Below are 24,416 nucleotides of genomic sequence, written 5' to 3'. Positions count from 1 at the left end.
CGCACACACACACAAACAAACACACAGTGTACACACACACAGTGAGTCAGGCTTGTTAGATCTGTTTTATTTCTTTCAGTAAAAATCAACAACATATCCGTTAAGTAAACATCCTGACAATATAAATGCAATCCACATTGTCTGATGCTATTCAGAAGAGAACGTAAATGCCATTGAAGTGGATTCATCCTATTTCCATTAAATGCTCCCACACATTAACAGCGATATGGGGTGACACACAGCCACTGAAGTCATATAGGAGCACATGTTTCATTAAGACCGATTATGGAGGAGTAAAGAGCAGAAACATCAGGTAAAAGTGATTGTAGTTCCCCCTGAGCTGTGCAGTGTTATGACTGGGCTCAGAGCACGCCGATGCACACAGAAGTGTGTATTCAGGCTCATGGTATGTGGTGCTCCTGCATGCAGCCCATTCCTGCTCACAGTCAGATGCACACAGCAGCCTGAACTGACCAAACCTTATGAGCAACAAGGATTGTGATTGGACAGTCCTGAAAGATTATTTTCCCTTACTGGTTTTTCTTCTTCAACTAAGCCCTGCTTAAAATAAACTATAGCATGTGATGCATCTTATTAGTGAGACAGAACAATAAAGTCCACTGTTTATTTTTGACTAATTTATTATGATGTATAGATTTAAGTTTTTCTGCTCAGTGTGATGGGTTTCCCATTTCTGTCTGAGCCCTCCATAACACTGTTTCACAGCTACAAATGTCAGCTAATGTCAGATATTGGTCTTAAATTACAGCAAATCTGTAACTGTGAGTTTATCAGAAGCCTGTAAATATATGATATTTGCCCAAATGTTCACAATTTCTATCAAGAGCTGGAAAAAGCCATAATATATTAACCTGGATATTTCCGTAGCTACACCCCGTCTGTAATAGATGCATTGTTGTGTTGTTGTTTAACATTGACTATGTTTGCATGCGCACAAATATTCCACTCTTATTCCGAATCTGACAATATTCAGAATTTGATACAGGTCATGTTTTTGATCACAGTTTGCAGCCTCTTGCCTGTTTGCTCTGTGCATTGCTATGATTGTTGTAAACAAACCAACTGATCAACAGTTTGCGAGGCTGTGGTAACGTAGAGATGAATGCCCAAAAGAACACCTCACATTTCTGAGGTGAAGGAGAAACACACCTACTCGTAAACATTATTAAAGGCTTGGATGTCAACAGGTTTTTAGATATGTGCAAACGACGCAACCTCAACTTTTTCAAGAAGGTGGTTGAAAGAATGAAAGAGCTAGGCTGTCCGTCACCGGTGTAAAACTTTTTCTTTCCCATTTTGAACAGCTGGATGGAAACATGTAAACAGTAGTAGGAATATTGTCAGTTTCGGAATAGGGGCAAAAAAACTGAGTATTTTGTGTATGGAAACGTTGTCTGAAACTGAGACTATTTATAACTAAATGCCATATGTTGCAGAAGGTACCAGACGGACATTGTGTAATGTTAGCTCCGCTCCAGGTTACATTCAGTTTCATTCTTTACATAGTCATCTAAAAGGTCACCTGATGTGTATTTCTATATTCTTCTTCTTTCTATAAAAATATAAGTCACGAGTACAAGTAGAAAAATAAAAAGTAAGACATTCTGGACAGTTTTTGCCTTCATTAAATATACAAATCAGAAGTGGAGATACATTAAGTGGTTGTCCGAGTCCCTTGTTCAAGTGTAAAGTTTCCCTGTTGGTTATGTTGTGTGTGTGTGTGTGTGTGTGTGTGTGTGTGTGTCCCAGTGTTGGTACTGGCAGTAGTTGATCAGTGGCATCAGTGTTGGTCGTGGCACTTCTTCTCCAGAGCAGCACTCAGCCTCTCACTAGCGCTGCTGCAGGACTCCAGAGCTTCAGTGCTCCTGAGGATTCACAAAGACAAAAAGGTGAAAGACTTAAAAGTCGCAGCACCAGACTGCAGAAACTAATGTGACACTTTTTCAACAGGTTACAAATGGTTCTACACTACTTTTATTCATGTTTCACATTGACTAAGAGGTACATGTGTAGATAAAAGATGACCTTACTTGGACATGATGGTGTGAAACAGCCAGGCATGGTGCTGGGGGAAGTATTCCTGCCGGACAGCGTACTCCAAACACAACAGCTGACCTGGGACCAGTGACACCTTTTTCATCTTCCCCTCTCCCTAAAACACAGAACAGATATGTAGAAACCTAAATGAACCGATTTTAATTAATAATGCTATTACATATCAAACAGTAATAGAAAGGAAAAAAGTGCTTCAACCACTTGAACTGTGTGCTTGTCTAAAGATAACTAAACGTATGATGTGTAGCCCTCAAAGCAATTTCAGTCAAAAACAACTGGACTGGTTGTTTGTCTAGGAAGACGTTTCACCTCTCATCCAAGAGGCTTCATCAGTTCATGTACGCATCTGACCAGGCTGAGAGGTGAAACCTCTTCCTAGACAAACAACCAGTCCAGTTGTTTTTGACTGAAATTGCTTTGAGGATAACGACGACCTGGACGAATGAGAACATTCACAGGCGTATGATGTGTAGAACTTAGAGATAAAGGATAATTCTGATTTTTGAAGTGTGGTTGTATGAGCTATTATCCATAGTCAGTGTGTTACATACAGTAGATGCGTTGACACACCCCCAGTTTAGACAAGCAGGCAGGAGGACAGGAACAGAAACAGAAGCAATGTACGGCTGTGGACGAGGGCAGCAGCTAAACGTATTTTAGACGCCTAAAAAAAATCATTGAGTTTAATGCTATATTTGAAATATTTTCACCACTTTACCTTGCCCTCAGTAATGTTCAAGTTTACACAGGAGGAACTGAAGCCGCCTATCTATCTATGCTTTCGTCTAAGCCACGAGACTCCATTGACAAAAACTGCCATTTTACCTCACAGAACATGGGAGTTGCAGCTACGGCTGCCACAATCAGTTAGTTTGTGTAACTGTGTTGGTGTTTTAAAGTGTTAGGAACTAACAAAACTAACTTACCAATCGAGGCAGTGGTAAACCAGTAACTCCTGTGTTCTGCGAGGTAAAAATAGCTGTTTTTGACAATAGTCTGGTGGTTTGACGAGAGCACAGAATAGCTTCAGTTCCCCCAGTGTAAACCAAGCCCCCGCCACAGCGACTTCCTGGTTGATCCAACACAGAAGTGCCAAAAACTGCAGTTCTCTGAGTGTCCACTAGGAGTAGTTTACACGATAGAGCAGTTTCTCATTGACCCCCATGTTAGACAGGCCATTTTCACAGCATAATTAAACTTTTTTTAGGCCTGTTACAAACTAAATTCTAGTCTATATGTTTAGGTCATATCTCCATGACAACACTGAGGGCGGTGAATTTTTTTGTACCAGGTTAGTTTTTATTTTATTGGAGGTTAAAGTTAATGAATAATTAGGGGTGTGGCCTCTTGAGTGACAGCTAGCCGCTGGCCCTCACTTCTCCTCGGAGGTAAACGTCAGCCAGATGGACATATCTCCCACCCCTCCAACTTCACATACATGCCCTTTTTTGGTAAGAGGAAATGAGGCGGAGTCAAAGTCTGACAAGATGGCGACTCCCATAGGTGAGTACACCTTTATACAGCCTATGGTGTAAACTCAAACAGGGCAGTCTGAAGGAAAGGTTAAGTGGTGAAGATATATCAAATATAGCATACACTTAAACTGATATTGATCTTTTTTCAGGTGGCTAAAATAAATGTATTTGCTGTTCCCATCCATACCAGCATATTGCTTAGCTTCCATGTCAGGAGTCCTAACCGCTTCTCCAAACTGGGGGCGTGCCAACTGCATATTGTACTGTAGGTAACACACTGACCATATACAATCCTACTTCAAAAATCTGAACCATCCCTTAAATGTGATTTAACACAATCAAACAATCCTGGTGCCCGTTAGTTCTGTGACAGACTCCTGGGGTGCTGCAGCAACACTGTACCTTGAGAAGTCCCATCATGACCAGCAGCGTGGAGAGGAAGCAGTATGACTGGAGAGCTGAGCCAGAGAGGAGCTTCTTTAACACGTCGTCTGCGAGACACATGGATGCGGGTTGTTTACGAGACAGGTCAGTACATAAAAGGGTGAGATCTATCAACAACAGAACCGCCTCATACAAAATAGCATTTTATTCACCAATAGTTTCAAAGACGGCTGTCTTGGTCTCTGGATCCTCACTGTACAAAGAAGCGATTTTCAGAAGGACATCAGCGGCCTTGTGTGGATCAGACACATCCACCTGGTGAGAAAACAGTGTTTATTTACAGTACAGTACATCCAGTCTGTGCACCACACAACCTGCTGGGACACATATTTTGGATTCCTACCTGTTGCTGCAGGTTCATCCTCATCTCTCCAAGTTGAAGGAGCTTCTCTGCAGAGGGGCAGCTGAGGAAAGACATGATCTCTGCCTGAGGGTGGACACAAAGTCACAGTCACAAACAACAAGCACAATATGACTAGGCTAGAATTGTTCATTTGTATGAAACGTAACAATAGAACAGCTACAGAGAATAACTTGACCTGTTGTCTGGTAAATACATAAAAATGCAAATGTATGCGGCATGTTCTTTGTGTCATCTTACTGGGCTCTGCGGTTTTGCCGGACTGTCGTCTTTTCTTGTCATTCCATTCTCCTTCCCAATTTCATCGTCCTCTTCGTTTTCATCATTACAGTTGGCATCGGCATCGACATCGTCATCGCTTTCGTGGTCGTCGTCATCGTCCTCATCCTCGTCGTCAGGTTCTCCCTCATCATCACTACAGTAAAGTCAGGAGAACACCCAGAAAACATTATTGAGAGATAAAGTGTGTTTCTGCACTGAACACTGGCTTCAAGAAAGATTAATTTGATCACTCCATGTGAAATACACTCATGTTTTACCTGAGTGATGCCAGAATGTCTCCTTTTTCCATGTTTTCCATAGCTTCCCTTAAAGCCTCACAGCCCTCCTCTCCCAGACAGTTCCCTGTTAAGAGTCGCATACAAGAGTAACTTTCAGCTCTTGTATCATTATTTTAGTCATTCTATTTTCCGGTTTAAAACAGCTTAAATTTAAAAGTAAATTTCTGACATTTTCATCACACTTAAAACGGTAGAGGAGTGTGAAACTTTTACAATTAAATGAACGGTACATTCAACCTCTAGTCAGAACGAGTAGTTTTTAACTCTACAATGGCGTTTCTACATAGGCAGTACACAAAGAGTCGTCCATTATCGGTTACACTGCATGTCAGTCTACATATATTACGCCCATGGGACCTAAGCTACACTGCAGTCTATTGAAATGGAACAATTCTTTTCTGGTCCCAACATTTGTTATCCAGGACAGATAATGACTGGAAAATAATATAATTATATAATTATAATAATTGTTCCATTTCAACGGACACCAATGTAACAATTTCCCAAGAAAATTAAAATCATTTCATAAACTGATTCCATGATCTTTTTAGGTTTTTCACAGTGATGGGAACTCTTCCTTTAACTGCCACTTCTACAGAGAAAGTGAGACGAGCTCCGCGGCCTGCGTTCGTACCGTTCAGATCCACTTTCTCCATGTGAGGTTTGTCCATGACAGCCTGAGCCACCACTAAGGCTGCTGCCTCTGTGATCTCCCCAAATGACACATTGAGCTCCTGAGGATGAGGAACATTGGAAAAGAAATCATTCGGTGGACGAGGCTGACATAGACGGACAGAAAAGGCTGAACTTTGATGGTGAACTGACCTTGAGGATTGGCAGTCCCTCTCTGAGGACAGCCGCAAGGGCGATGGCTCCTTCAGAGCGGACCAGACAGTCTCCAAAGTTGATCACCTGTACGTTCCTCAGGTGCCTCAGAGCCTGCAAGGCAAACAGGAGACAGTCGTGTACAGACACTTTGCCTCAGACATGCTGGCTACATATGTTGTCTACTTATTGGGGGAGATGAACAGGCCTTACCTGTGCCATGGCCAGCGTTCCCCTCTTGGTGAAGGTGTTGTCGTTGAAGTTGAGGACGCGGAGCTCCGGGTTGTGTCGCATGGCTGAAGCCAACGCCATCACACCTGCGTAGTTGATACCATTCTGGGGCACGTGGACTTCTTCCAGGCTGCCAATCAGCTAAATTGGAAAAAAAGGAATCTAAGATTATTAATACATAGTGATAACGAACAGAGGAAGGGGTTTTGCTATTTGTTTGTCTTTTGTGAGTGAATGAGTCTTCTGATGTAGTTGAGGCTTAAACCATTTTTTGAAAAGTCTCTTCTGAAAATAATACAGCTTTCTTAATTTATCTATTATTTATTTATTTATTCATATATTCTAAATACCGCAGATGGCAATTTGTTTCCATGTTTCGCTGTGAAACAGATGTGGGTGGCTCCTTGCCCCCCCCTTTCTTTTCTTTCTTTCATCTTCATTTAGTCAATGCTTTTCTTTTGTGCCTGTATAATTTGTGTATTTATAATGATGACACCTTGTCAGGAATCAATCACAATCTGGACCTGGGGAAAGTAAACTTTCAATCAATTTGGGGGGTTATTTTTCCGTACCTGAAAGGCCTTAGCCAGGGCATTGGCTCCTTCATTTTCCAGGCGGTTCCTCCCTGCGATGAACACTCTCAGTCTGAGTGGAGCTCCGTGTGCTGATGACTGTCTGTAGCACTCTATCAGAGCGTCTGCCAGGATCTACACAAACCACACAGCACCGTTACGGTCTGCACTGTAATGCAAACGTATATTAAACTGTGTTTTTTTTAAGCGGCTTATTATAAATCTTAAACTTCTTTTCTACCACTTTGTTTTAAGGAGAGAACAAAAGGTACTATTTGAAATCTGCTACTTGGAGGTGCGTAAGCGAATAACAAGATTAGGTCAAATAAACTTGCCTTCCCTCCTCCAATCCCCATGCCACAATTGTTGAGCCTTAGTTCCCTCAAGGTGTGGCAGGAAGGGCTCTTCAGCAGCTGCTCGATCCCCTTCACACCATCTGGCCCAAAGGCGTTGTCACTCAGATCCAGCTCGGTCAGCCTGGCCCCTGCACTCATTATAGCACTACCTAGAGACCTCTGATGAACAAACAGAAAGAAAACATGTGACACAGGCATGTTCACAGAATGGATATCAAAGACTTATGTTTCAGCACTTCATCACGAAACAAATCCTAAAAACCCAACTGCGTGAACCAGTGTCTGAAATTCTCACCAGGGCTGTTGGGATTTCAGAGCGCAACCTTCCGGTGAACATGTCACTCCAATAGCATCTCTGAAAGACAGAAAGGGCTTGAAACAAAAAGAAAACAGCATGGTGTTCCTTCTGAGTAAGTGTGGTCTGGTCTATGTGTTCACTGTGACTGAGAACAATGAACAGAGTACCTGGAGCAAGTCTTTGCTCTCTAGAGCCGTTGCAATGGCCCTGGCTGCGTCCACTCCCACAGTGTTCCCCTCCAGGCTCAAAGCTCTCAGACCCTGGTACTGCGCTATCTCATGGACCAGCTCCTCCACTGAAAGCACAGAGAACAGGTTGTCAGGTCTGAAGAGGAAACAGCCACCAGGCCTCTGATGTCAACAATACACAAGGACGAATAAAGAGAGAAAACAACAACAACAAGCTCTCTGCTGCTCTACTAAACATCTGACCTGATTCTGCGTCGTCCAGCTTCAGTCCAAGGCCTTTATAGCTCAGCTCTCCATCCCCGACGTGAGTGTTGGAAAGAGCATCAGCCAGCTGAGAAATATCATCCGAAGCCATGATGACACTGGAGTCATCGAGGAGTCAGACAACAGAGAGAGGGGTCAGGGTTTAGTAACTTTATCAACATATAAACGAGCAGAACTCTAGTAGCTTGCCCAACATCGAGAGACGATGTTTAATGACAGTGGATACATTAAAAACAGATCATATACTACCAACAGTAACCAGAGCTAACTTATCAACAGCAATCTCGGCAGCTATAAGTCTCACCGGCGCTAGCTCGTAGAAGTGCGCAACAGAAACGTTAACAACACTAAAATGACGGAGGTTGAAGTAAAACTGGTGTGACGGTGGGTCCGGACTGTATAAAGCGTATTCTCGTGTCTCTCGGCCGTTGAATGGGTCAAACGGCTCTCAGTGAAGCGTTGAAACTTACCACAAACGGTGATTTCACTGGAACACGCTCTTCCGTGTAGCGCGCCAGTTGCTCAACCATGTGACGTCATGCTGGCCCGGTTTCTTCTTCGTTGGTTCTGTTAAAGTCCGTTATGAGTGATCTAGGAGCCTTTTACCCATACTTTTACCGCCACCTGCTGTCAATAACTTCTATGAAACCCATGAGAACGCATTCACTTTTATGTTTTTTTTTTATTTTTAAAAATAAATAAGACATTGAGGATTTAGTCAATTATAATTAATATAATAATTATAATTTATTTAATTAATTAATTATGGGGACTACTTTTTTAAGGTCAAAGGGTATTTTTTTTATAGATGAAGTTAATCACGTTCAGTCCAATTTTATATTTCGTATTATTTCCAATCTTTTTAAAAAATGTATTAATTTATTTATTTGCTATTGAAAAGATTAATTATAAACATATTTTTCTTACATGTTGCAGAGTTACACACAATGCCAAACATATCTAAATGTAGAAACAATAATTACATAAATTCAAATGTACAAAGACTGTAAAACATTAAAAAAAAAAAAAAGAAAAAATCCTAAATAATCTAATAGTTGTTGCCAATATATTATTTTGGAGTTTTAAGTGTTCCGTAGTGCTCAAATATGATTTAAAATCTGAATCTTTCAAAATTCTTTTCCCATCATTAGCACTAACTAAGAGATAGCTATCTACTTTATAACGCATTACCTAAAAGCTTAAGTTAATGTTAGTTTTAACTAAATAATTGAGATGAGGAACAACCACGCGGACGGAACAAAGGGGCGTGGGCGACTGTGTTCCCACATGAGGGTTTTTGGTACAGGCTGGCATGGTCAGCATGGCCATCACTCGACTAGTCCCAGCAAATGTCTGCACAAGGTTCGGGTTGCTATTAAAAGTGACATTTTGTAGCTTCTTTGGTTTCCTTATTAGAAACATGCTGGGGCACAAGTTAAGCAGGTCACAGAGCTACTCGAAGGGAGAGGTCCTCCTCACACATGACAGAACTGGCTCCATGTGGTCCTCGGTAAGGTATGGCTGAGCCGGATCACAGGGGTCCTGACCCCTTTGTGGCAGAACCAGAACCCATGGACCAGACGCCCATGTGTTAGGATGAAGACAGTGAGGAGCCACTCCTGCAGGTGGGCAGAGAAGATGACCTAAACCCTCTGGTTGAAGAGACACTGCTGAAACCTCCAGCAGAGGGAGAGGCGCAGAGACCTGCACCTGAGAAAGAGGCAAGGCTGCATTTTGATTTGGGAGTGCACAGCATAGTCTAGTGTACTTACCAATGCTTTTTAACATGCCTTTTGGTATTGTAGAATACGGATGGGGCACATTATGTGTGTTTACAAAACACCATTCTCAATTTAGGACAGAGCCTTGTATTTTTTAAAATATATGTCCAGTTTCAAGTCTATTGAAATTGTGGTCATATAGCAGTTTCATAAGAAAAAGCTGTTCAAAGTGCTTGACATGATAAAATATTAATAATATTAATATGTAAAAAAAAAACTATAACAGAAAGGCAATTATTGTAATCAATTAAATCTAAGCAATATATGTGTGGGAGATGTTGTAAATTCAAAGGCGTAATTAGCCTACCAGTAATTGGAATTAACTAAATACTGTACTGTACTGTACTATACTAGGAAACTTGTGACGAACAGTAAAAACTACAAATAATTTCTAAAAAATTAAATAAACAGATGTTTAGGTTAAAAGACAGTAAAGAGACAATAAAATAAAAATACATTTCTTGATTCTTGCTGAATGAGTGACTGTTGTTTACAAAAAGATTTTATTCGAGGAATGATGAGCATTTTAAGGTTTTGAATGCAGGGCCTATAATTGTAATGGAGTATGTTTACACTGTGGTCACTCTTTTATGGAGGACTAAACGTGACTTAAGTCTAAAAAAACAAATGTATAAATAAATAAATGCAGGGATAAATAAATACATGAATAAATGCTTAAATAAATAAAAAAATACATTAAAATGCTTTACATTTACTTCTCTTGTATTTACGTGTCAATATGTTAATGAGGTAGGAGGTCCCATTATTATTATTATTATTTATTCATTGATTTATTGTTGTATTTATTTATTTCTGCATGATTTTATGCCTGTATTTATTTCTGCATTTATTTATTGATATGTTTAGTCCTCCATGTCCCTCTTGTGGCCACATTTCTCCTGGAAACTTGTTGCCTTACTGCACTTTTTTATACATCCATGTCTAAACGGGCTAACCGCTAACGATTTAGCTCCGTTAGCATCGGTCAGTATCCCGCCGCAGTCGTAGCGCAGAGACACTCGTGCTCCGTCCACACACCAATGACAGGGGCACTGCACTCACAGATATGCGCCTGGACATTCACTGATATTTGGCTGCATAGTTGTTCTGCTTTCATCGCCAACTGAAGCTGTTTCGGACCTGAACCATCGCTGTGACTGAACTCTGGGTGAGTGGCTCAGTGAGGGCTTCTGCTGCTAGCTGCGGCTCCTCTGGTCAGTTAAGTTAGCTCGCTAGCTTAGAGTAACCGTTAGCTAGTTAAGAAATAAACACAAGTCGGCTCAACAAGATTTTTTAAACTGTAAATGAAACGATACAATGTGCGTGACTTAAAACAAAAACACGTCAAACATTTTAGAAAGCAAAGGTATCTTCATTTATTTAACGTTAGCTAGCTGGTTAGCTTTTAGCATTAGCTGGCTAATCCAAACTAACGTCTTCGAAGCTAACCCGATGCAAGTCGTGTATTTTACATGCGCCCGTGTAACGTTTAGTTTGAGTTGGCGACCTGTGGGCTTGTATGGCAAAAGCTAACGCTAGCTAACTTTATAATGTTCTCACCATTTCATAATGTTTAAACTGTATAGCTAGCGGTCAGACGCCCTTTCGCCCAAATATCCGCAATGTATGCGTCAAATACTAGTCAAACTGTTTCCTTTTCTTATTAACAACGATAACTAGAGCCCAGCTTCACCATTAGCTGTCCCCGCTGTTTGTTTACGCCAGTCCGATGATTGCTCAGCGTGTTTTAGTGGCAGGCCTTGTAAGTAGTGAGAAGGATTTGCAAGGGTTTTTAAACATTGCAGGATACTGCAGACCTTATCCACCAGGATATGTGTACCGTATGTATGGACAGTGGCTAATGAAAAGGTTGCATTTAAACTGTTGCAAATTGTCTTTACCCCCAGGCTATGGATCCTGACCGACAGAAACGAAGAGAGGAAATTCAGAAAGCCATGAGCTTTATCCAGTAAGTGCACACGTTATCTTTACTTTTAATAACTCCTTTACAACTACAGCGGGATCATGATAAACGTGCAAATCCTTTGTACTGTTTATGGAGGGTATCTTTCTGGTTATTCAATATTTCATTCACAGACAGATGTTAAAAACCAACAAATAGTGGTTATTTGATTTTCGTTTTAAAATAAGTCACACTATCTTCGATAAAATTAGTAATAATTATATTGATATGATATACAGTTTTAATCCAGCAATCTTGTGCACACAGTGGCAGTGAAAACCGAGAGAAAATCAAATAACCACTCTTTGTGAATTGGAAATCAAATGACTAAAAGACACAAAGACCATGATGAATAATGAAAGCCTTCTTATTTCTTGTCCACAGGTCGTCATTGCCTTTCCCAGAGCCAGAGAGTTATGAGGTTTGCATTGATCCTTTTAATCCTATTATTCATTCACAACCTTTTATCAGCAATGAGCTCATTCAGTACTTACTCACATATCACTTGAATTATTCAGAAATATTGTTCATTTTTATTCAGAATTTGATAGAATATCCGCGGTGGCTATACCACTGCTGTGCAGATGTTTTTTGAAATAACCAAGATACTTTAACAAAAACCTTTTTATGTGGAAAAAAAACAGTGAGCAAAAATAGAGAACAGTAACTGTAGTGGGCTTCTTAGACATTACTTTGTTGCCAAGGATTTTCCAGAGATTCTCTATGAGTTTTAGGTCTGGAAATCAAGTATAAGTAATTCGTTCTCTAGTTCTCTAATTTTGATCTGCAGTGTAGATGTAAATTTGAGCTCAGACATTGTGATTTATATTTTTCTTATTGTTTTTCACCTTTACTTTTCTCCCTCACCCTCATTGTTCTATCCCTCTTGGACATCTCTCTACATGTTCCCTTCAGGCATTTCTTACCCAGTTGGTGTGCAATTTGCTAGACGAGGGCAATTCTTGCTTTCGAGATGGGGACTGTCGTCAGGCGACACAGCAGTATGGGGAGGGGATCAGTGTTGCTCGCTACGCTCAGGCTGAGGCCCTCGTCATCCCCCACGAGCTGCTGGAAAGCCTATATGTCAACAGAGCGGCTGCTTGCTACCAGACGGTGAGGGACAAGGGGAAAGAAGGGGGATATGTCACTTGCAGATGCTCATTTGGACAATGTAGTAGGGACTCATTACAGATCAATTATTGGTAAACCAACAAACAGTTTTGATGTCTCACAGATACTGATTAGTAGGGGATTATTTTATATTAAAATGATCTCTTCTTGTAGGTTCGGTTTAACTCTTGAGCAAGTCTCTTTCTGTTCAACGTAAAACGAACAAAATTCCATAAAACATTCATATAAAATAAAACTGAAATTCCTTTGCCTTTCTTACTCTTACTGTGTATCTCTGTTTTCTATGTCTCAGAGGGAGTATGAGCGTGGTATTCAGGACTGTGACAGTGCACTGTGTGTGTCAGAAGGCAGTCGCAGGGCTTTGTACCGCAAAGCTATCTGTCTGAGGGAGCTGGGACGATTCCGAGATGCCTACGAGTGTGGAACCAAATGTCTCCTCACAGCACCGCATGTATGTCAACAACACTAAAAATTTTAATACAAATTGCTTTTTTACCCACATCATTTTAAATATCTAGTTTAAAATTAAATATTACCTCTCACTAAATTAGTTAGATAGGACTGTGAGCTCTCTCGTTAATGCAGATTTAGAAGAGAATAATGAATTTCAGTCTCACTATACACATTGAGTCACGGGTATGATTTATTTGATGACTTGGACTACATTGCGTTCCTCATTATAGTTTGAGTGGGACTTATTTTTGTGATTCATCTTCCAGGATAGGCAGGTGAGTGACCTGGCTCAGGATCTGGCCAATAAATTGGGCCTGAAGGGCCGCAAGGCTTACATCAGCCAACAGACAGAGTCACCAAGCACAGAGGGGGAGAATCATGGGGAGACTACCCCACCCACAGGAGAGGTCAGTGCTGTTGTCGTAGTGTGGAGCTACATACTTGGAATTCATCGACTCAATGAATGAGCGGATAATCATGTCTGTTTTTTTGTTCTTTTTTTTTTTCAGATGTCCTCCAATGGGCTTGAATCTCTGGGTGACATGGTGCCAGGTATGACAGTCTGACAAACCTGCTCCTACCAAGTCTCTGATCTGTTTCTCACATTCATTTCTTAATCTCCGTTGATGAATTTGTCCTCCTCAGAGGACCTGTCTAATGCGCAGTGCATCCCTGCTCCTTTGGCCACACCCATCCCAGTCAGTGACGACCCAGCGTCCCCTGAGGTGACTTCTTGCCCCGACCTGTCAGAGAGTCCTAGCAACCAGGGCCTGCCTCCCATGCCGTACTCCGTCCCTGTGTCGGAGCACATGGATGAATGCAGCAGCATTGTCATCAAGGAGGAGCTTGACAGTTTGCTGGACTGCATCCCCGAGAAAGTTAGTGAGGTAGTCAGGCAATCATCTTCAATTGACACTGTGGGGTTAGATTTGTTTTAATCTTTTTACTAATTTAGAAATGCCCAGCCAGTAGGGCCATGTGTGTTTTTAGTATTGGTGACTTCAGTTGGTAGGCCCTGTACATGCTTGTACATGCCTATAAATGTTCATGCTTGCATCTGTTTGTCTCCTGGTCCAGAGTCCAGTCCAGGGTGCTATTCCCACCAACCTCCCCAACACGGCGGTGGGTCTCCGGCCTCCGTACTCCCCGAACCTTCCAGCCCCGTCACCCAAGCTTGCCCCGGCCTTCTTCGGCTCTTCCATCAGTGACATGCCCCCCCTGGAGCCCTACTCACCGCTGGCCCAACGGGACCAGGGCTCCACCCAGGCGCAGGACGCACTGGGAGGCTTCCCCACAGGGGCCACCGATGGAGAAGGGAAGGCAGGAGTTGCTGGTGGTGGGCTGGACTCGTTATCTGAGTACACACTCCCTGGTGAGCAAATAGTCTATATCTCTGTGTTGTTATCTCATGTTGTTCGGTCCTGAGCAAAATGACATAAATAATGTTTGAAATTTTGAAATTGTACTCACCAGCATTTAAGTGGAAGTAAATTACGCATGGCACGCTCATGTTTACCGTGATTCATACAGCAAATGGGACTCACTACCTTGTTGCACATATTTTTAAAATGACTTTGTGCACCTTTTACTTCAAATTTTCTGCCCAAGTGAACACTTTGAGCAAAAACACAGTACTGTTGTTTACAAAAAGATTTTATTTGAGGAATGATAAGCATGCCAGCTATAATGTAAAAAAATCTACATTTAATTGAAGTACACACGTTTTGACCCAGTGTAGTGTCTTAGCTTGCTGTTGCTTAGTTACCAGAGCACAGTTCCTAGGGAGCTGGCTTTAACCTGCGATCTGCCTTGGCAGCAGACAGTGTGAGTCAGCACCATTACAATATGGTGTCTGACATCAGTGTCCTTGTGTCTGTGGTCTTCAGGGGGACGAGTGTGTCACAACTTCATCCCTGGAATGCGCAACCACAATGCTGGACATGCAGTGAGTTACACAAACACACACCCAGACATTTGCATCATCTCCTTCAGGACTAATTGCATTACATGATATTATTTATGGCGCTAGTTTTGATTAATTAACAGCCAGAGACTATGTTGTTAAGTGGTCTCTCTGTGTCCCCCTCTTCTTCTATAGAATGGCCCTGCAGGAACCAACCTGTCTCTTCTCTCGAGGAATCCTCTGGCAGCCACACATGAATTTCGGCAGGCCTGTCATGCCTGTTACAGTCGGATAGGTCTGTACAAGTTACCAATATATTCTTATCAACCTTTGACCAGCTAAAGTTGACAGATGTTAGAGCATGGGTGTCTCCTTTAACACATCAATTTTGTTTCTTACATGTGAAATATGTATGTATTTAAGCACTGCTTTTAAGGGAAGTTAAGTCATTAAAGGGTTTATTCAGCCTCTTATCACTGACCAGTTGAAATGGCAACATAACTTACTGAATGTATCATCTTACAATAGTTATTACTTGTATTGCAGGGTAATTTCACCTTCTCTTTCTTCCCCTTGCTGACAGGTCCACGAGTTATGGACTACAAGTATCAGCCAGAGGCAGCACACCGCTGCAAGAGGGATGTGTTGCTGTGCCGCCTCAAAAACACAGAAGATCCCACTTGGAAGAGGATCCGGCCAAGGCCTGCACGGAACAACTTCCTGGGGGCTTTTGTCCTCTGCAAAGGTATGTGTGTACTGTGAATATATAATGACTAAAATACCTGATATTGAATGTATGTTTAAGGTGGGAAAACCTTTTTGCCAGCAGCCAAATGGAATTGAAATGTGGCCTAAAAATGTGTGTATATTCTGTTTTAACATTTTCTCTCTTTGGGTCCTACAGAGGTGCAGGAGCGCCAAGAGTGCCAGTATGGGGAGAACTGTACATTCGCTTACTGCCAGGAGGAGATTGACGTGTGGACCCAGGAGAGGAAAGGCGCACTGAGCCGAGAGCTGCTGTTCGATCCGCTGGGCAGCACAGAGAGACGGGCGCTTAGCGTCACCAGACTGCTGCAGCTCCACATGGGCATGTTTATGTTCCTCTGTGAGGTAAGACCACACAGCCTGTTTTTCCTGTCCTTTTTGGTCTCTCTAGACCTGTACTTTTATGAACGTTTGAACAAGATTTTGACTTTGATGCATCTCTTTTCTCTCTCAACAGGAATGTTTTGACAGTAAGCCTCGCATCATCAGCAAGCGCAGCAAAGAAAACTTAGCCGTCTGCTCCAACCTCACAGCTCGACACCCGTTCGACGACAACAAGTGAGTGTAAAGGAGTTCCTGTCTTCATTTCGCTCAGAAAGTCTTCGAATTCACTTTAGTTAGATTAGTGTGATGGAACAATGTTTTTCTATAAAGATGCTATGATTGCACACCTTTTTTTCCGCCACAGGTGCCTGGTGCACGTGGTGAGGTCAGCCAATGTGCGCTACAGTAAGGTGCGTCCCCTGCACCCTCTCTGCCAGTTCGACGTGTGTCGCCACGAGGTTCGCTACGGCTGCCAGCGCGAGGACAGCTGCTCCTTTGCTCACTCCGTCATAGAGCTCAAATGCTGGGTCCTGCAGCAGGACACTGGTGGGTAGAACACACACATCAGTCTTCTTTTCACTTTGTTCAAAATATTCTGAATGGAGTGATAGAGCTCTGCCATATTGGCAATACTGAAATAATGTCTTACCAAATGTATGCTGTATTTGACTATGAACACAGTATCTAGTAAAGTGAGTTTCACAGAGCTGCTCCCTAATATTTCCTTCAGGTATCACCCATGAAGAGATGGTGCAGGAGTCCAAGAGACACTGGCAAAGGCTGGAGCAGAACGCACAGAAGCAGCAGAAGGTGAGACAGGAAAGGGCATTGAGACTGTTTGATATCTTGCACAGTTTGTTTCCTTCACCAAATTAAGCATGGCAGTTCGCCCTGTACTGCAACTGCAGTCACTATTTACTGTGTTAGCGCGGGTAGTTTGAGGACAGCCACATACTTCCTCTGATAAACATAATAGCAAGCCGGTTCTTTTCATCTGAGAAGGAACTTGACCCGTAAAGCAGAATGAGCACTGAAGTTTATGCTGTGAAAGGGGCTAATGTTCTCTCTTTCTGTGTGTTTCAGCCTATGCATATCCCCCATCCGAGCAGTAACATGACAGCGGGAGGAGTAGGAGGAATGGGTGGTGGGGGCGGAGGAGTAGGGGGAGATGGCATCGGTGGGGGCGGTGTGGGCCCTGTTGGTGGGTTGGGAGGGTTAGGAGCAGGGGTTGGAAGAGGGCGCCCGTTTAACCTGAAAATGAAGTTTGTGTGTGGCCAGTGCTGGAGAGAAGGACAGGTCAATGAGCCCGACAAGAACCTCAAGTACTGCACTGCCAAAGCCCGACACAGGTGAGGCCAGTGTTGCATACATGCACCGTCATTTGTGTTTTCACATCTGATCTTTGAGGCTGACTGTCCATTTTGCAGTTTACATGTCCCAGACTTTGATTTGTGTGTGTTATGGACATATGATCATCTGTTGCCATTATAGTACTGGTTGTCACAGTAGTGGCAGAGTTGAATGCCAAAGGACAAAATGAAACTATTGGCTGTTGTGTTTTTTTTTGGTTTGTTTCCTTTGTTTGTTTTTTAAATTCCTCTTGGCTCTCCGTGTCCTTAGCTGGACGAAGGAGCGTCGGGTCCTGCTGGTGAAATCATTTGAGAAGAAGAAATGGGTTGTTGTTCGGCCTCTTCCATTCTCCCGCACCTATCCACAGCAATATGACGTGAGTCCTTAGACACTCCTCTCTCCAGCCCTCTCACATGCTCAGTACAGCTGACTCTGACTCTTTTGCCCTGGGGGACATGTATTGTTGCATATCTCCTTACCCCTGTGTCTTATTATTCTGTAGCTGCCAGTGTCTTTGACATTGTTTTCATGATGACTCTGTCAACTGTTTTAAATAACACAGTAGATAAGGATTACAATACATTAGAAAAAGTACATTTTAAGGCGTTTTAAGCTATAAATATTTGATCCAACCCGTACTGGTAGCCATAGGAATTGCAGCGCTGGTTTTCCAACACAGTTAATGGTGGCCTACAATTGACATCAACAACAAAGGGACATTTTCATCATTTAGAAGGGTGAACTGGTCAATAACCTTCAATAGGACGCTTTGTTGCAGTGCTGTTGCATCACTCTGTAATACTTGTGTATGTGTGTGTCTCATTCAGATGTGTGTGCACGTTATGAAGCAGAAGAAGTGCCACTATATTGGGAACTGCTCATTTGCTCATAGTCTGGAGGAGAGGGACGTCTGGACGTACATGAAGAACAACAGCTGTAAGCTCCTGGCTCCCTCCAAAACCACTGTGTTTTAAGATTTAGAGCTTTTTAAATGTACAAAACGCTAGTGGTGTATTCAGATCTAGATTTAATAAACATGTTGCTGCTCAAATCACATTTTCTCTAATACTCCACAATAAATTACATTGATTTTTGAAGTGCCTACTACACTCCAAACCCACTGATTGTTGTTCTGCGTAGCACTCGTTGCAATCAAGGTTACTTATGGTGTCTTCTCTTTCTCTCTTCCCTCTTCCCTCCCTGCAGTAAGAGACATGCAACAGATGTACGAACTGTGGTTGCAGCTCACCAATCAGAGTAGACGCACAGAAAGCTCTTCTGTGACCCCGCCCCCAGAGGACAAGCAGGTTACCATAACGGCAGATTACACAGAAAGCAGGGTGAGTGTGCTCAACCTGGCACCGAGTCAATATGCCACATTCATTGTCATTAATTTTCTCCACTGCCAGTGACAATCTGATAAAGAGGATGGTTATTTTTATAACTATTTTATATAGTAATGTATAGGAAACTGCCCTGTAACTTGAGTAATTAGTCAAAACTAACTATAGTTTGATATAATTGAGAAAAATGACTGCCTCTAAATAAAAGGCTTGGAGTCCTTTTGCATCCTTGTTTGTTCACGTGGCATGCCTGTTGGTAAGTGTGAGAAATGAGATGTGTTGATGTGTATCGTTTCAGGGAGGCCGGCGGTTGTCAGACGGGGACGATCTCTGAGTGTTGCCACAGGCATCTAATTGCCACTGAGCTGCAGACGGAGAGACAGGCCTGCCACACCAGCTGCAACTGAACAGTGTCATCTCGCCAGTCCTCTAACATCTAACCAGCAGTGTGAGAGCAGGTGGACACACAACAAAATGGTTGACCCCACCCCATAAAGATATATAAGAGACACACACACACACACACACTTTCTCACAGCACATGATCCACAAATCTTAGGCACCCCTTAACACAAAGAGAAGGCTTTGTAAGTGAAAATATGGGACTTGGCTTTGTTGTTTTAATATCATGCTGCAGTTATAAGTTCCCTTCAGCAGAATATACTGCAGAAATTCCACAGACATCTATTTTTTGGCTAAAATAATCTACTAGTATTCCCTTGCGCTCTAAGTATCTGTGTCCACTAGGCACCGCTTTTCTGTGTATTTTGTTAAAATCCCAGCAGCGCTGAACCAATTCTGGGGTGGGCGCGCTGGTCGCAGCCCTTAAATTTTGCTTGGTGATAATTTAAAACTGAATTAAAGCTCAGTACTCATTGACTAAAAGTTGAAATTTCAGCTTTGAAGTTCCAAAAAATGCCAAGCCCACAGTGCTGTGGATGGAAATGGAGACTAAAGAAACTATGAAGCATTTTAAAAAAAGGTTCTTGGTGGACACTCTGCTGCGTAACAACCAAATCTTACTTTCTTTCCTTCATGGGAATATTGCAAAAGGGTCAAAATAACTTTCCGAAGATAAATCATTTTGAGCGCAATTTTTTTTCTAAGGGGAGTTGTACTCCCTTCTTTTATTGTCTGCCATATTGGTAGAAAGCTATGAATGTAATGCCTGCATGGGCCTTTAAAACTAGGAGATTAGTCATCGCTGTCGTTGTGGAATGTATGCAAGTATTCTTACAAGCCCCCCCAAAAACGTGTCTAGCATGACAGTTTCCCTGTCTATAGATGTGAAAAAAAGCCCCTTGATAGCTGGTTCAAACCAAGCGTCCCTGCATGAAATGAGCACCGAGATGCACACTCACTCACATAATAACCTTCCAGGCCGGTGTCCAGGCGAATCAGAGCAATCAATGTCCGCTCCTCTCAGGCTGACAAATTGGGGGGGGGGAGAGTAAAGTACACATGGCCAATTGCTCAAAGCAACTGTTGCCAAAGTGACCAAGGGGTGATTCACCATCATGTACTTTTACCATTGATAAGCAGCGGATAGATGTGAAGCTGGTGTGGGAGGGCGAGAGAAGTGACTGCAGCACACAGCACAGTCCTGGCTAAAGCTGCGCTCGGCGTTAAGATCAGTTCAGATGCCCATTAAGAAGTAATGACCTCACTTAGACTGAAGAATAGTGAAAATACTGCCAATAAAGAAGACCTGAGTTGTTACAAAACATACAAAAAAGATGATTTATAGAGTGAGCAGCGGAGGAAAAAATGAACAATAAAAGGAACGGAGGATTATTAAGAATGTATTTTTCTAAAGTGGATTGTGAGGATATTAAAGTAAGGGCAGCTTCTTACTTCTTCAGTTGAACTGGGGTCTTTATTTCCCTAAAAACCAATCATGCCCCCACGGCCTTCAAACGGAATCCTGTGTTCCTCGTACTTCCACGTGTTATGTTCCTAATAGCTATCAGTAATATCCTTTTCATTATGGGAAACTATTCTCACCACATATTGTGCCTATAAACATCACATCAACATGCAACACTTACACACGTTATACACACACACACTCAGAGGCAGGATATCTGTTGCCATCTTATTCTGGCCTTTTATGTGGAAGGAGGAGACACGATGGAGTTGTGTCTATATTCAGATACATATACACACATATTATACATATTTACAAATAATGGTATACTACTAATAATAATTGATAACTTAGCGGTTAAGCTTAATAAATATATAATCTGAAAACCTGTATTGATTACATAGAAGAACTTCTTGTTATTGAGGTATTGCTATATGACATGTATTGCTGAACTAGATAGTGATTTTTATTTTTTATTTTTTTTTCAAATGATTCATTTTATTTTGTAATTTTTCCTTCTGTGTGGGTTGTTCCAGACAGGGTGAAGGGGTTGAAGATTGATTGGCTAATTGAGTGAGTCTCCCAACTTGAGTTTTTTTTGTTGTTTTTTTCTTTTGTTAAGAAGTTCAGCAGCTAAACTACAGAATACGGCAGCGTTCCTGTTCTGCAATGTGTGGGTCAAATTTCCGAGAAGCTGCACTTTATATTTTAAGCCTTCGCCTAATTTTCCTGTCCAGAGTGACATCTGCTCAGTGCCTGCAATCAACAAACTGCTTCACTTCCCAGAGTACTGACACTGCGCTCAACAAAAACAGTATGGTCTATTTGAGCAGAAAAACACGAGACATAAAACCTGTCGAAAAGATCATCTAACCACAGTAGAGTGTCATGGTGTTTCGTAATACTCCGTTTAGTCGGTAGAAGAATAGGCTGCACTGTCTTAATTTTCCAGTTCTTAAAAACTGACTTTCTGCTGCCCGCAGCCCAACCTGGGCGTAGCCGAAAAGGCAGATCTCAGGTCAGTTTTGCGGGTCACGCAGCAGCAGCAGCAGCAGCAGTTTTGGGGATGTTGATAATGAGCCCTTGTCTGGAACAGCCCAGGTATTAGCTTCTTTGAGGGATCGTATTACTACTACTCCTAGTATTATGATGAATATGATGACGATAATGATTGCTATCTATTGACTATTTCTATTTCTTCTCTATATGCTATTGATATATGTATGTTAATTGCAATGTATAACTCTCTTTATATATGTATCCATGTATGAATATAATAATTAACAGTAAATACGCGTCTGTGTATGCAGCAGCGCACAGCTCTGTCTGGGAGGCAGTGAGCAGAAAACGTCAAGCTTCTGATATTTAATATAAGGCTCTTTTGAGTTGTTATCCCTACAGGTGGTGATGTCAGTAAGACTCTCCACACAGTACAGTAGACCTGCTATATATTAATGTTTTGTGAGCTCTGTTCGTAAGCCTTATGATTATTTTGGCACTGGCCAAAGAAAACAAAAAAGATAGTTGATGATTTGAAGTTTACAGTATATATACAGTTTCACCATTGCAGTGTCTGTGTTGACCCTACCGACAGAGCTCACTGCTCACTGCCTGAGCTGTGTTTTAGCTTGAATTGATTCACCAGGCAAAGACAGATCTGGAAACAAAAGCATACATAGTAGCCTATATACTCCCGTATAGCGCCTTATTCGATATACTACACCTATAAGATGATACATACCCCTATTGTATAATCCTGCTTACTATATACAGTATATGATACCTGATACCTATTATAATACTTAGACACCCTTATAAGGTAATTTAGATAAGAGATGGTGGAGCAGTTTTTTTTCTGTGGCTGTGGAAGAGTTTGCTGTGGTCAGTAATGTGTTCCCATCTTGGTTTTCAGGGTATTGGAAAAAAAGTGCCCCACACTCAAATGCTCTTTATCATTCAGTTATTGATGGTTCAGGATATTTGCAAAAGCAGCTGGGGTGGAAAATGGACATTAGCCGCTTAGCTTGAGCTTGGAAACCATTTATTTTGTCTGAAAAGGACACGTAAAAAAGATTAAATAGTGAATATGGCTGACTATTAACCAGGGTGACTAGTGGACAAGCATTTTTCCATTCATGTTTGAACTCCTGCCTTTAAAGAAATGTTGGAGTAAACTGTTACAGAGGAAATAAAGAGCATTTGAGAGAGAGGGGGGTCCCTTTTCACCGTTGGAGAAAGGCACTGATGATGTAAATGGATTGCACAGGGAAAAAAAGAAAGTAGAACCTGTGCTGCCTGTTTTGTGTGTGTGTGTGTGTGTTGTTAAAGGTAGGAGAAACGTGACACAAACTTAAGGTGAGGCAGGCTTCTGCTGCTTTGTGTGCAGTGCACACCACAATTCTTACAAAGTCATTTTACACATTAGCTCCGACTTTCCATCTTAAACAACTTGGTTTGCACTTTACAGCCTACAACCAAATTCAGCTGAGGTGAGGAAACCAGTTCATGAGACCTGATGTGTTCGAAAAAGGACTTTGACCCTGGTGCCAAAATCCCTGTTGGACTATTATAATTGTTATTATTATTATTATGAAACAATCTAATTTGCACATTTCTATGTTCCATTTTTACGTCTTCCTGGTGATGCAACCAATAAAACTAGATCCTTTCACTTCAAAGGGATCTTTAAGTAATAAGTTGATGATTTTGACGAGGGTGATTTGCCCCCCGCATCGCCCCGTTACAGTTTGTGTCATTTGATTCCCAGCACCAACACACACCTACGCAGCCACGAAAAAATCTTAATTTATCGGTTTTCAATCAGTTAGAAGTTATCGGTTATTTCAATTGTTCAACAACTCTGACGAAGAAATGAGGGTTGTAAGAAGTGGAAAAAACAAGGCCTCTTTTTGTACTGTATTTTTTACATTTTGTTGTTTTATGTTTTATCTCCTTGACTTTGTTTTCTCTTTTCTCCTCCCTGGTTGGAAGTTCATGATCTCATAAGTGGACCAAATCTCTTAAAAGCATTTAATAAACAGACTGTTTTAGAAAAAAAAAAGTCTTTTTTCCATCTTTTGAAGCACACACTTCACATTATACTGTAAAAAAGTCATGAGCAAGGGTCGCTTTAAGAGTCAAGTCCAAATATACAATACCCTGTGGTATCTCCCTATGCACATACATGTACATTACACCTAGATGCTACTATTGCACATCTTATTTTTAAATGTATTTTATAAACATTATATATATTTTATAAACCTTCATGTGTCCACAATGCTACACTCAAGGACCTACAGCACACAGCCTGCTGTTCAGTCTGAAACCATCCGCTGTCAGGGTAAATGGAGTTTCCGGTTTTGTTTTATTGACTTTTCTCTCAAAAGACATGAGTTATCTAATCTCTAATCCACGCAAGGTGTGTCAATTGCTGTCTCGCGGGCCTGTTGGGCACACCCAGGTGTTAATGAGCCATTATTGTCTGTGTTCTCCCTGTCAGAAATGACTGATGTGAGAACACGTGTATTATTTATACTTCAAAAAGAAATGCCACAGGATCACGTGTTTACATTTCTGGACATTTCTCCTACAGCTGGGATTTACCTTGCGTGTAAATCAAAGTTATCATCTATTAGTAGTCTGTTCTTTTCTTGATTACTGCCACTTTAGTACATCCGTGTAATTAACTGGTAATATTTACACTCACCAAATGGTTATTACCAAATTAACATTTTCGTGCAGACAGACGAGCCTGGAGTTGCTTCGTGTGTTGTTTATACTTTCTGTCATTAGTATTTAATCTTTTATATAACAGTGTGCGACGTTAGCCTCTACACTTTTTCTTTTTTTTCGATTTTAGGTAACGCACACTCGGCTCGGGATT

The 24,416-nt window shown here is 41.7% G+C and overlaps 2 protein-coding genes across 4 annotated transcripts; one reads left to right on the top strand and one right to left on the bottom strand.

Annotated features, from left to right (window-relative positions):
- Positions 1-60: 60 nt before the first annotated feature.
- Positions 61-8,192, bottom strand: rangap1b (Ran GTPase activating protein 1b). 2 transcript variants are annotated; one of them, XM_083933408.1, is made up of 16 exons: positions 7,955-8,056; positions 7,630-7,748; positions 7,366-7,493; positions 7,196-7,255; positions 6,880-7,059; positions 6,545-6,679; positions 5,955-6,113; positions 5,742-5,855; positions 5,551-5,650; positions 4,896-4,980; positions 4,597-4,771; positions 4,339-4,422; positions 4,148-4,250; positions 3,954-4,042; positions 2,052-2,173; positions 61-1,886 (listed from the first exon to the last, which is right to left on the bottom strand). In XM_083933408.1, exons 2-16 carry the CDS (start codon positions 7,739-7,741, stop codon positions 1,802-1,804), a joined length of 1,731 nt encoding a protein of 576 aa, XP_083789534.1. In that variant the 5' UTR covers positions 7,742-7,748; positions 7,955-8,056; the 3' UTR covers positions 61-1,801. The 2 variants fall into 2 exon arrangements, with proteins under 2 accessions (XP_083789534.1, XP_083789533.1); XM_083933407.1 differs by lacking the exon at positions 7,955-8,056 and adding an exon at positions 8,121-8,192 and having other exon boundaries at positions 62-1,886.
- Positions 8,193-10,408: 2,216 nt separating this feature from the next.
- On the top strand, positions 10,409-23,567 carry zc3h7bb (zinc finger CCCH-type containing 7Bb). 2 transcript variants are annotated; one of them, XM_083933041.1, is made up of 21 exons: positions 10,409-10,599; positions 11,339-11,400; positions 11,779-11,815; positions 12,310-12,507; positions 12,818-12,976; positions 13,245-13,385; positions 13,488-13,530; positions 13,624-13,856; positions 14,056-14,350; positions 14,865-14,923; positions 15,077-15,176; positions 15,465-15,626; positions 15,786-15,991; positions 16,104-16,204; positions 16,335-16,516; positions 16,701-16,780; positions 17,054-17,319; positions 17,591-17,696; positions 18,148-18,256; positions 18,527-18,660; positions 18,962-23,567. In XM_083933041.1, exons 2-21 carry the CDS (start codon positions 11,342-11,344, stop codon positions 18,995-18,997), a joined length of 2,706 nt encoding a protein of 901 aa, XP_083789167.1. In that variant the 5' UTR covers positions 10,409-10,599; positions 11,339-11,341; the 3' UTR covers positions 18,998-23,567. The 2 variants fall into 2 exon arrangements, with proteins under 2 accessions (XP_083789167.1, XP_083789166.1); XM_083933040.1 differs by having other exon boundaries at positions 13,624-13,865.
- The last annotated feature ends 849 nt before the right edge of the window (positions 23,568-24,416 follow it).

The sequence above is a fragment of the Echiichthys vipera genome (genome assembly GCF_963691815.1).
Source record: "Echiichthys vipera genome assembly, chromosome: 18".
In the NCBI taxonomy this organism is placed as follows: Eukaryota; Metazoa; Chordata; class Actinopteri; order Perciformes; family Trachinidae; genus Echiichthys; species Echiichthys vipera.
This window is presented reverse-complemented; position numbering and strand designations above follow the sequence as displayed.